General features: G+C 42.1%; 1 protein-coding gene across 6 annotated transcripts in view; it reads right to left on the bottom strand.

Moving 5' to 3' along the window:
• Nucleotides 1–735: 735 nt before the first annotated feature.
• usp32 (ubiquitin specific peptidase 32) overlaps nt 736–11,324 on the bottom strand; it is a 49,736-nt gene continuing 39,147 nt past the window's right edge. For all 6 annotated transcript variants that reach the window (XM_044031661.1, XM_044031662.1, XM_044031665.1 and 3 more), the window contains exons 23-34: nt 10,935–11,109; nt 10,690–10,841; nt 9,683–9,794; nt 9,375–9,574; nt 9,007–9,191; nt 8,183–8,269; nt 7,640–7,760; nt 6,391–6,582; nt 6,058–6,283; nt 5,455–5,912; nt 5,277–5,369; nt 736–4,327 (exon numbers count right to left, since the gene is read on the bottom strand). In XM_044031661.1, coding sequence (XP_043887596.1) covers nt 4,154–4,327; nt 5,277–5,369; nt 5,455–5,912; nt 6,058–6,283; nt 6,391–6,582; nt 7,640–7,760; nt 8,183–8,269; nt 9,007–9,191; nt 9,375–9,574; nt 9,683–9,794; nt 10,690–10,841; nt 10,935–11,109 — 2,175 coding nt within the window. In that variant the 3' untranslated portion in view covers nt 736–4,153. The remainder of the gene's footprint in view (nt 4,328–5,276; nt 5,370–5,454; nt 5,913–6,057; nt 6,284–6,390; nt 6,583–7,639; nt 7,761–8,182; nt 8,270–9,006; nt 9,192–9,374; nt 9,575–9,682; nt 9,795–10,689; nt 10,842–10,934; nt 11,110–11,324) is intronic.

The raw sequence follows: 11,324 nt of genomic DNA, 5'->3' as shown, positions 1-11,324 counted from the left end.
AGAGACCCTCACTGTGGTTTCCTCTCTCTCGCTCTGTCGTCTGCAGACCAGCTGCACCCACAACATCCAAGGTCCTCAACTACTTTAAACAAGACCACGATTCAACGAGAACAATAGTAATTAATAGTAATTCCCCATATAGAAATAAATTACCACCTAATAAGCACCTTTATTGCATATGTCCTTCCTTTTCGGTCGAATATACAGAAGATTATTGAAAGTGCACATTGATCCACATATTAAATGAACACAGTTTATCATTTGGAGGAAAATGTAGATTTGGCTTCAGAGAAAACTGTCCACACTAAACTGAAAACATGAGATTTATGTCATGGAGAAAATGGCCTTTTCAGTAAAGCTGCATTTTGACGTACTTGAACCCGATAAATTGATAAAAATCAGAAGACGTAAGGATTTACGAATGTCTCCCAATAAAAATATGGCAAATGTGTCGCCCTGAAAAACATACTGCACATGAACATACAATACTTATTATTTAGTGGCATGTAGGTTATAAGGCTGCATACTATTTTAAACATTTGAATACATCTGGCATAAAAACCTGAATATTCCTCCATAAAGCCTGTTTTTACTTTGTCTGTTCTGGGCAGCGAGAAAAGCAATGGTTTTTAGTTTTCAGTTCATAATTAATTCATTAAAATGTCATTTTAAATATCTACCTTTCAAAATAAAATGCTGTACTCGGGATACAAATAAAAAGATCTCAGTCAGCTGTCATTGTTTCCTCTGCAGAATTTAATTTGTTGGTTGGGTACTTTGTTACAGATCAACAGTATCACTCCATATACAACTACAAGTACAGCATTTTTGTACAGTTCATATTCAAATACATACTTTTCATTGGCTTATTTACAAAACACATTTTATGTACACGTTTTTCATGTCAGTGCAACTCACTTTCTTTCAAACAAACACCTTTAAAAAAAAAAGAAAAAAAAAGTTCTTTTAAATTAACACGTGTGGTTCTGATCCGACAGAAATGAACTTAAATAAAAAGAAAGAGGCTACAGACAGCTCAGTAGTAGATTGCACTGTCTGTGACGAGGAATCAGTCTTTTGGTGGGTAGGGACAATGGAGGCGGGGCTTACAAGGGCAGGAGGGGCTTCGGATGATAGCCCCGTGTTTTACAGGACCAGCGTTTGCACAGTTCACTTTCGTAGGGCAGAAAAATCTTTGTTCCTGGATTATGAAAGTCGTGAGGGCCAAAGACGGACGAAAGAAAATGACAGCTATTGCACCTTTAAAAAGAAGCAACTTCCAATCGAGTAGTCAAGAGACAAATCTTTAGTAAAAATGTTCCCTTTGAGGCATGTGATGACAAACACGGACACAAACTGGACGTCGTCTACGGCTCGGTGCAAAGGATGGAGAGAAACAGGCTCACACACAAACATATATACTGTATACATAAGCACACGTATGTACATTCTCTTCTTTTGTTCAACAAACACACACTCTGCAAAGGAAAAGACGGTTTCATTCAGCGACAGATATCTCCCCCGTAATGACACCACCTTCTCCAAAGAAAAGAAACAGCAGCTAAAAAGGGGTGGACACAGAGATTCAGCTCCTGTGATCTAAAAAAGACTAAGAGGAGAGCGACGGGGGAGTCACAGTGATCACAGTCCCACACACACACACACACAGCAGAACGCGGGTTCGTTCGTCTTAAACTAACCTCAACAGTCAGCGACAAACCTTCAGACAAGAAGAGCAAAAGTTTTTGTTTTTTTTAGATTTAGCACAAAGAAAAAAAAAAGAACAATTGAAATGACGGGTCCAGTGATGTAGAGAAGTGTTTACAGAGTTAACTACAGTCCTGACACATGCTTCACTTCAACACATTCAACAGACTTTGGTTGTTATTTTTTTTAAAGAAGAAACAAACGGCAAACTTAAACCATATGTTATATTCATAGAGAAGCACAGTAATGGTGTGAAATGTCTTAAATCACTCTTGCAGAAAGAAATATTTGAATTACTATATGGATTTACCATACAACCTGAAATGTATTACTTGTCGCTTGTCAAAATAGGGGTTATTTTAAATGACCTTACTAAAAATATAAGTGAACACAGTCGGTCACAGCTTCTCCTGTAATTAGTACCACATCACCTTTGTTTGTTTGTTTCTATGTAGGAACCTTGAAATGACTTTACACACACACACACACACACACACATATATATCATATTACAGAGAAGAGAAGTCCTAAACAGACTTTGACAGGATTGGGTCCATAGGACCCGTCAGGGCCAGATTTACCCACTGGAAGGCCCGCGCACAAACAGTGTGTGTGTGTGTGTGTGTGTGTGTGTGTGGAGTTACTTTGTGATGAAAGAAATAAACAAAATTAAACTGTTTTTACTCAGGAATACAGACGATATGTCAAGTAAAAATACTGAAGGTAAGAGAAAGTTGTGACTAAACGCACATTTTTGAAACATTCAATGTTGTGCACGAAGTATAAACAATAACGTCATACACAATATCTGAGGAATTCAAATACTGCGTCACAGCACAACTTCCCCGTTAGTAATGAAACTACGTTTTGACACTGAAATGAAACGGTCGTTTTTTTCGGGGCAAAGAGGAGGACACGGGAAATCAAGTCAAGCATTTTATGCCGGTTTGTTCTGTCAGTGGTTTGAAACGTTGTTGTTGTTGTTTGACTGTCAGTGTTTGGTCTTGGTAACGTGCTACAGGTCTACACAGGTTTACCCCAAGAACCCGAGGGTGAATGGAGGTGCTACAAGTGACCACACCCACAAGTAAGTGAAACATGCTTGAAACCACCGACTTCACACATCAGTGTGTTTACAACACTTGTACTGTACGCTGTTTTCTTCCTTTATACACTCATTTGGCTGAAGAATACAGTTTTTTGTGTAAGGGGTCTTGGATTTAAAACCGGATCTCTCCTGATTTTAAAAAGACAAACGTCCAGGCGTAAAGTGTCGGCAGTAAACTTGCATTGTGGGTATTGTAGAAGCCAGGTATTGACTGGAAATTCGAATGTATGAAATCTAATAAAAAAAAGGGAGCAGTTTTGGTTGATCTTGCTACAAATATTTGGGTTCAGTGGTGTCATACAATCTCAGTTAATTTAAATGATTTCTTATTGTGGAAAGCAGTAACCTCTGACTTGACATGAGTTCGAATCTCAACAGTTGAGAAATGCAGCGGTTGAAGTGAAGATGAGCCTGACCCAAACCTTAAAATAAATCATTTTTAAAAAAGAATGCATGTGCAGTAATAAAAGAAAAATAGCAAACCACAAATGCTCGTAAGAATCCTGATCTGAGAGAGTGCAGAGAGGTTATGGACACTGACACCGTGGACATTTGGCAGCTGACGGCTCAAACCTAATTTCATCAGGACGTGCGCGAGCATCCTTAGAGGGTGGTGTTGATGTTTGGGTTGGGTTTGTGTTGTACCACGTATAAAAAAGGAAGCATTTACATATTATTATTAATACTGTCACAGGTGTTTAGGGAGCAGTTGGCTGACAGGCTGCAAGACGCTATGAGGTAGCCTACGACTCATAATTTATCTCTTTTTAAAGTCTATGTGACATCAACTTTTTAACATGACTTTGACTTTGTGGCATCAAATATGACATCATCACAGTAGGGTTTTGAAGCTTTGGACCTCGTTCAAACTTGGCATTAAAACTGTGTCCAATTGTTGGCCTCGCAGTTACGAGAGGAATTCTTTAAATGGCCTTGTAATTTTCCTTCTTCACTTAAAATATCTGGGCTCTGGTCACTCAGGTCCTCACGTCTTTGTCACTTGGCCACATAGGCATACATTCAGAGATGTGTTAGTATGCAAGTTTGTGTTACATGTATGTTATGGCTAGGGTTGTTCACATGAGGAGGAGGGGGAGGAGGTGGAGGAGGAGCAAAGTGCACCAGTTTAGTGCTTTCACCGGGGCTTCACTGTCACCTTGGTAAACCTTTGCACTAATCCATGTTTGTGATCAAGTGTAGAAAGTGCTGCGACGCATCCCTAAACGCAGAGAGCTCAGTCTGACTCCAGGCATTGTTCCTCAGACTGCTTCCTGCTCAGAGCAGCAGGGGGCAGCACAGAGCAGGTGTAGTGCTGGCTGACGGAAGACTATGGTGCCATCACTGCAGGACACAGTATTTCTTGTAGTCAGACTCAAAGTCTTCGTCCATGCTACTAGTGTCAGCCATCTTCTTGCCGTCGATCTTGGGCAGGAACTGGGAGTAGTTCACACCTTGCTGCTCGTAGAACAGGATGTAGGCAGAGTCAGAGTCGACCTCCTCAGAGTGCATTTCCTGAAGATGAAAGAGGAGAGTCAAATAGTAGACATTTTGTTGCTGTGCTGCCACAGAAACTGTGACAATCCAGTGATTCCCGACGTGTGTGTCATTGCCCCCTGCTAGGCTGTAAAGGTACTGCAAGCGGGTCATTAATAAAACAGGTAATGTCATTAAAATTAAAATAACAGTAAAATATTTTTCGTTTATCCAACCTTTTGGACCTGGTCAGTTATTTTTATGTGTTATCTAAACTCTACATATACACAAAAGACAGAAAAATAGCATAAGTGTTATTTGAATGCAGGGTATAATCACTGCTGTTCCATACACATCACCAAAGTCTGTGGAAAAGGATCATCACAGCCTAACTGCTGTTTCCATACTACGATTTTGACAAGAACAAATCACTTTCAGTAATCCCTGTGCATGTGTGTGTGTGTGTAAATGGTACAATACATTAGAGTCTATGTGGTAATGAAATATAAGCAGTTAAATACTTGGGATGGCCATTTTAACCAAAAATGCTTTTTGAACGTTATTGAGTATTATCCATATAAATCTTTGTTGTATTTTCTCTCCTCTCTTCCTGCTCCACTGCATCTCTCTCTAAACTTTAAACATTAAACATTAAAACCAGGCTGAAATATCAGTGTTTGTAAAAACGCTGTCACTAATCGTGACCCTGGTAACAGAGCGGTGCAACACTGCTGTTGCAGGAACATCCTGCTGTGTTTTTAATGGAAACATTACTTTGACCTGTCTGAGCGGTCAGAGGAAATCCTCCTCCTGACTCTACAGCATAACACCACGGGTTTGAAAGTGAAAAAACATAAACCTACAATGACTCCATACATCCTGTAGCACTCACATGACCAGGAAGATGAAGTCATTCATCTCTTAATAACATGAAACGTCAATAAGATCCCTATTAAATACAAGCACAGGAACTGTGACTGTGTCTTACCTTACAGCTGCTGTCATTGTAACAGTACCACTTCTCATTGGGGTTTTTGGCATATGTCACATAGTGGCCTCCTCCCATGATTCCTGAATGACACTGAGGAGATAAACCACACCAGATTACTCCATGTGTTTCAAACTGAGAGCCCATTAAATCAACCGCCTGCATGACGGTGACTTACTGATATTGCATAGAGGTTGTAGACGGCCTCCAGACACATGTTGTCTCTGTGCTGTAGCAGCGTGTTGTCAGGATCCATGCAGCTCTCAGTGCTGCAGTCTGAGCTCAGCCCGTTGCTGTCACCGTTCACCAGGACCACATCACAGTGGCTGCTTGACGCCTCCGTGCTGCACAGTGACTCAGACATGTTGGCCTCTCCTGAACCAGTAAGGCCCGTCACCCCTGCTAATGTGCTCCCCCCCTCTGTGTCCACCGTTGGTGCACTCTCCCGTGGCTCAGCCTCAGGATTAGTAGCTCCATCCAGGCTCTCTTTGCTGTTAGAGAGGCGGTGTCTGCTGCCCAGCTGAGGCAGACGTAGCCGGCCGGGCCTACGGCCACCGCTGTTGCTCTTTGGGCTACTGGAGGGGCTGCTGGTCCGACTGAGAGAAGGTGCTGACTTCCTGCTAGAGGCGGGGGAGGCTGTTGAGGAACCACAGGGAGACGCAGCTTGGTGATAAAGTGTTGTGCTCATTCATGTTGTTAAAACACAGTTTGTTTTATTTTACAGTACGTCGCACTCTCCAGGCATCTCCAAACATACAGAATATTGAAAATCATGTGGTACCTTTGGGGAGGTTGCAGAAGCCAGCGGGGGCAGAGATAGAGGACAGATTGTCTTCTCCAACCCTGAGCAGATCCTCGCTCTCACTGCGGGAGTGCAGGCAGTGCTGCTCTAGGTCTCTGGGAGCCAGGAAGGCGCTGGGGTCAAAGTTCTCCCGTGGGAACTTGACAATCTTCTGGGATTTGATCCAGCGACCATTAACGAACTGGAAGCGCTTGAGGTGGACAATCTGGTGAGGAGATGCATCACAAGTACTGTTTTTTATTTTCTCTACGCACAAACAAAAACAACAACACAAGCTCAGGTGTGACACAGTTGTAGGAGCGTTTCACTGACCAGAATGGGCGGCAGCCTCCAGAGATCTAGTTTCTTTGTGGCCAGTCGATGGGTCTTGCACTTGGAACAATAGTAGAGCTCGTCCTCTCCCAGCTCCTCCTCACTGGTGAAGGCCTTCAGACAGCTGTCCAAACTGATGGGCTCAGCCTGGGCCCGACGAGACTGCTCCACACTGCAGTGCTCCTCCACGATCTGCAGGCAGAACACGATGTAGTCATAGGACTGAAGTGAAGATGCTTGATGGTTCTTATGTGACTGACAGACTGTTGTCAGTACAGTGAAGGACATGTGTTTGTGAGTTGTGGTCAAAAGTGTGACACTGTGGCCCCAGATCCTATCACAAGTGGACAGAGTTCAATTGATCTCTTCACACCTGGCATCAACACGTGCCCTGAATATGTTTCCTGTGACCACTTGTGATAGAATGTAACTTCCCTGCACTGTAAGCAAATACACACAGATGTTGTTACTGTTTGCAAACACCAGATTATAAATACATACATGTATATAACCAGTGTGAGCATAGATCTGTTGTCAATGTATTTAAGTGAGAGAGAGCAAAAGTGCTTATGTTAAATTGGACAGATTAGCATGAAAGTAGGAGGGGCATATGATTTTGACCATTATAAAAACAGTAACTTTTGTTCATCAGCATTCATTTTAGGGAGGTTTTCATAAATAAATCAAGGTAGGTGTAAAAAAAAAAATTAAAAAATCCTTCCAGTTCAGTGAGAATCTGCAGTGGGTCAGAGGAATTAAGATGTTTAAGATATTTAGGATGAGGAGGCTGTCTTTAATTCAAGGATGGATTTAGGTTCACACAGGCAAAAGAATTTGGCCACATGCATCCCTGACCACCTCTGAATGTGGTTTGCGTGGTAAGACCAGGTCTAAATTATGGGGTCAGTGTCACAGTGCCTTTGACCTCAGACCAGTCAGACAATCAGGAACAGCTTATTCAATTGGAAAAAGTGGTCAAGACTAAAATTAGAAATGGTTACCCTGAGTAAGTAGTGATTAGTGTCCGTCTTTAATAAAGGTGTGTGTGTATGTGTGTGTGTTTGTTCTTGTATTGTACCCCTAAAAATGGCTTTTCAGGGTTAAGACCTGGTTTTAGGGTTAGGGTTTGAATTAGGTTTAGACTAGGGTTAGACACTTAGTTGTCCTCACTACGAATGCTATGCAAACGTGTGTGTGTACATACGTGTGTGTGTGTGTGTGTGTGTGTGTGTGTGTGTAAGAGTCTCACCCTCTCCTGGGAGGTCTGGTAGCGGAGGTGCAGGGCAGTGGGGTCCCAGTCCACAGCTATGTAAGCATTCCCAACAGAAGCTCTATCCTCTGAGCATTCTATTGTACAGCCTCGACAGAACCTGGAGACACAGACACACAGATGCAGCAGCTGCTCATAAACTGACTTCAGCAACAAAAATCTGGAAACCAATACTGTATTTATGTTCCTGAAAAAATGGAAAAAAACCTAAATTAAATTATTCTGATCTACGTTTGTTCAAGAAAGACAGGATTTCTATAGATTTTATTCTGAGATTCAATATGTTCCACTAACTACTTCTCCGTCTATTTACGTGCATTTTAGAAGCATTATAAGCAACTGTTAAGAGATACTTGCTTCAGATGTGTAGTATATACCACTTTCTCAATGACCAATAACCATCATCAAGCAGTAATGAGGAGATTACTGGTGGAAAACTCTTAAAAGTCCATTTATTGAAGAATTATACATACACAGTAGCAGAAAAGTTACTCCCTATGCTGTAAGAAATATGTGTCTTACCTGTACCAGGGACACCAGGCACACGAATTGCCATCTTTACCCACGACCCGTAGAGTGAAGGGATACTGGTAGCCCATACTGTCATCACTGCAGGTTAGTGGTGAGGAAGAGAGAGAATGAAGAATTTACTTATTTTCCAACTTAATTTTGCTTATACCGTCCGTGAAGATGTCATATGAAAGTGTTAATCGCACGACACAGATTGTGCGTCAATACTCGGACTTTGTTTACTGTGTTAAGTCAAGAATACAACAAAAGCGGCAGAAATGAATCAGGCTTTAGATTTGCTATGGTACAGGTCTTTGCTTCATTACTTGATTGATTACTAAATGGGTCAGTCACAAAATTAAACAACCTAGATACAGACCATTACTAGGGATGCTGTTCTGATCATATACTGGACCATGGTTCAAGTTCTATGATTCATGTCATTGTACAAAGTCACTGGTGGCATGCTGTCGTGGAACCTCAAACAACATGGTGTTTTTTATTTTTATTTAATATATTTCATGATTGTCACTTGTATTCACTGCTGGTAGTTGAGACTTATAAAACCCAACAAGAAACATGGGCAAGCGAGATATTATCAACTTCACCAAACAGGTTATGCTAAGTAAAGATAGGATCTGGGTATGTAAGTTATTGAGCAAGGAAGAAATAAAAATATCTGGTGATCTGGATCACTATATTTCTGTTCATCCACTTTAAAAAGAACTCCATAGTTGTTTTTTTTACAGAGCCAACGACATTTCCAAAACTCGACTCTGTGAAAGTTTCAAAAACATCTACAAAAAACCCCAGAGCTTTGTCGAATGTTAGCGTACCAGTCCTGGGCGTGGTTGCTTGCTTCCTGTGGGGGCAGTGGGCTGGCCAGTCGGGACACTTGGATCCACACAGCATCGTAAAGGTCTTTCTTACTGGTGTGGACAGTGCAGGGAACTATGAGGGGCATGCCGAACAGACTGGGCCGGTTCTTCTGAGATGATAGGAAGTACAGCTCTGTACGCATCTGGAAATGGACAAATTACATGTAAGAGCAAGGACTCAGCCAGGAACCGTTTCCTGCTAATTCTCAACTAACAGGCAAAGCAGCTGTTACATTAAGCTGTGGATGATATTTGTGTAGTCTAAATCATTTTTCATGGTAGAGAAAATTTAAAAGATAAAACGTTTAAATGACGTCCATTCTTACCATCTTTCTGTGCATAGCGATGATGTATCCAATAAAGGGGCTTTCCTGCACTGGTGTGATGTGTCCGTTAGTGACCGCACTGCCAACAGTTATCTCTGAGCTGCAGGGAACCATCATGCTGGGCCCACCGTTAGGAATGAGGCAGGGCTTATTGTCCAGGTGACCATTAGGAGCTGAGCCGTTAGCTACAGGAGTGACGTCTTTAAAGTGGAGGAGAGGAAGTTCAGAAGGAAATAGTGAATGCAACTGTGTATATCAGACAGATGTATGGTTCATGCAAACACAGAAAAGTGAGTGGCTGAGCTCACCTGTCAGTGTGGGTGAGGTCAGTGACGTTGGTGAACCTGGCACCGGGACCTCAAAAGCACACAGGAAACCGTTTACTGACAGACGAACCTTCTGGTTGTCCTGAGGGAAGTTCTGCACACATGGAATCCGTACATCAGTCTGCAGAATCACACTCTGTTTCTAACATTAACAGTCAGCATCATGCTAATCATGCAGCAAAAGGCTAACGGACACAGAGATTAGTAACAAACAGTGTGGAAATTTGCACATTACGACCCAGGAAAAATAATGTCGCACACTCCCTACCAGGTCAGTAGTTAGTAAGCTAACAAACACTGCAAATCACATTTAGGCAAATAAAAACATGTGGGTGAATCAGATTCTCTTGTGTCTAACCTGTTTGAATAGACCACTGTGAGATGCTGATACACAACCAGTGCACTATACCTCCTGCAGAGCTCATACTGTATGAACCCTCATATTACTGCAGAACATATATTATAATTATTTCTGGTTCGTTATTGACTTACACACCATTCACCCTTGAATTGCTATGTCTTGCTATGTCTATGTCTGACATTCACAACAGTGGACATTTTAGCTGGAACCACTATTTTTAAAGCCTTCCCTACTGTTTGCTTGTACTACACTATTAGACTATTGACCTATTGTTTGATACCACGGGAACACAGGGGGAAATGTATTGTGAGCAAAATGTAACTGTCCAAAGAAGAAGCTGAGAGCAGGAGAATGGTGAATTGATGTGAAAAGGATTCCTGAACGGCTGCACAACGCAGAGAACATCCTGAACAACAATAAGAGGTGATGTTGCATCTTGTAAGAGTCAGTCAAGCTTATAATGGAAAAAAAAAAGAAAAAAAAGTTTAAACCGTTTTTCTTCTACTGTAACCGAGTTGTTAATGTAATATTCAATTGTGCTGTATTGCCCTGATAATTATATCTTTACCTGCTGGGTTTACAGACATATGTTTGTGAGATCAGTAGTGCAGTGTGCGAGTCTCTGTACCTTGATGTTGGAGTTGTGGACCTCAGCCAGAAGGATCTGCTCTGGCTTCAGACTGCATAGTTCGCTCAGCTGTTTCTTCAGTCCTGTGTACTTCTCATCCATATTCAGCCTCAAGCCATAGCGCACAGGTGTGGAGCCATCCAGCTTAATGACTACAAACACACATCAACAAACACCAGAATTCAGAATTGATCACACTGTTAAGATTCACGTTCAGAACCTTAGTGCCTGTCCTCCAGTCTCACCAGTGATCTCCAGATGCATGGAGCTGTCCATGGGCAAAGGCAGAGACAGGAAGTTGAAAGGGTCAAAGCGAGCGCTGATGTGGCCGCACGTCTTACATTTCACCTGGGACTTGAGTTGGCCGTGGAACAGGTCCACCACAATGGAACGGTTCCTGCGCAGGTGGTTCTCCCATGCCTAGAGACACACATAAAGTGACTAGAAGAATCACACACCATTAATCCTGCAAATCCCTTCCCTCAGGACAATCAGAACATCAATAGAGCTACATTACCAGTTTAAAAGAAAGCTCAGTTGACTGTATCGACTGCTCGGTTCACATCCTCTGACTTTCTGAGCGGACACTAGTGGATATAACAGCTCATTACCTCAGAATACCTCCAAGGAGACGA

This window comes from Solea senegalensis, linkage group LG8 (genome assembly GCF_019176455.1).
Source record: "Solea senegalensis isolate Sse05_10M linkage group LG8, IFAPA_SoseM_1, whole genome shotgun sequence".
Classification (NCBI taxonomy): Eukaryota; Metazoa; Chordata; class Actinopteri; order Pleuronectiformes; family Soleidae; genus Solea; species Solea senegalensis.
The sequence above is the reverse complement of the archived record's forward strand: the minus strand, read 5'-3'. Positions and strand labels throughout refer to the sequence as shown.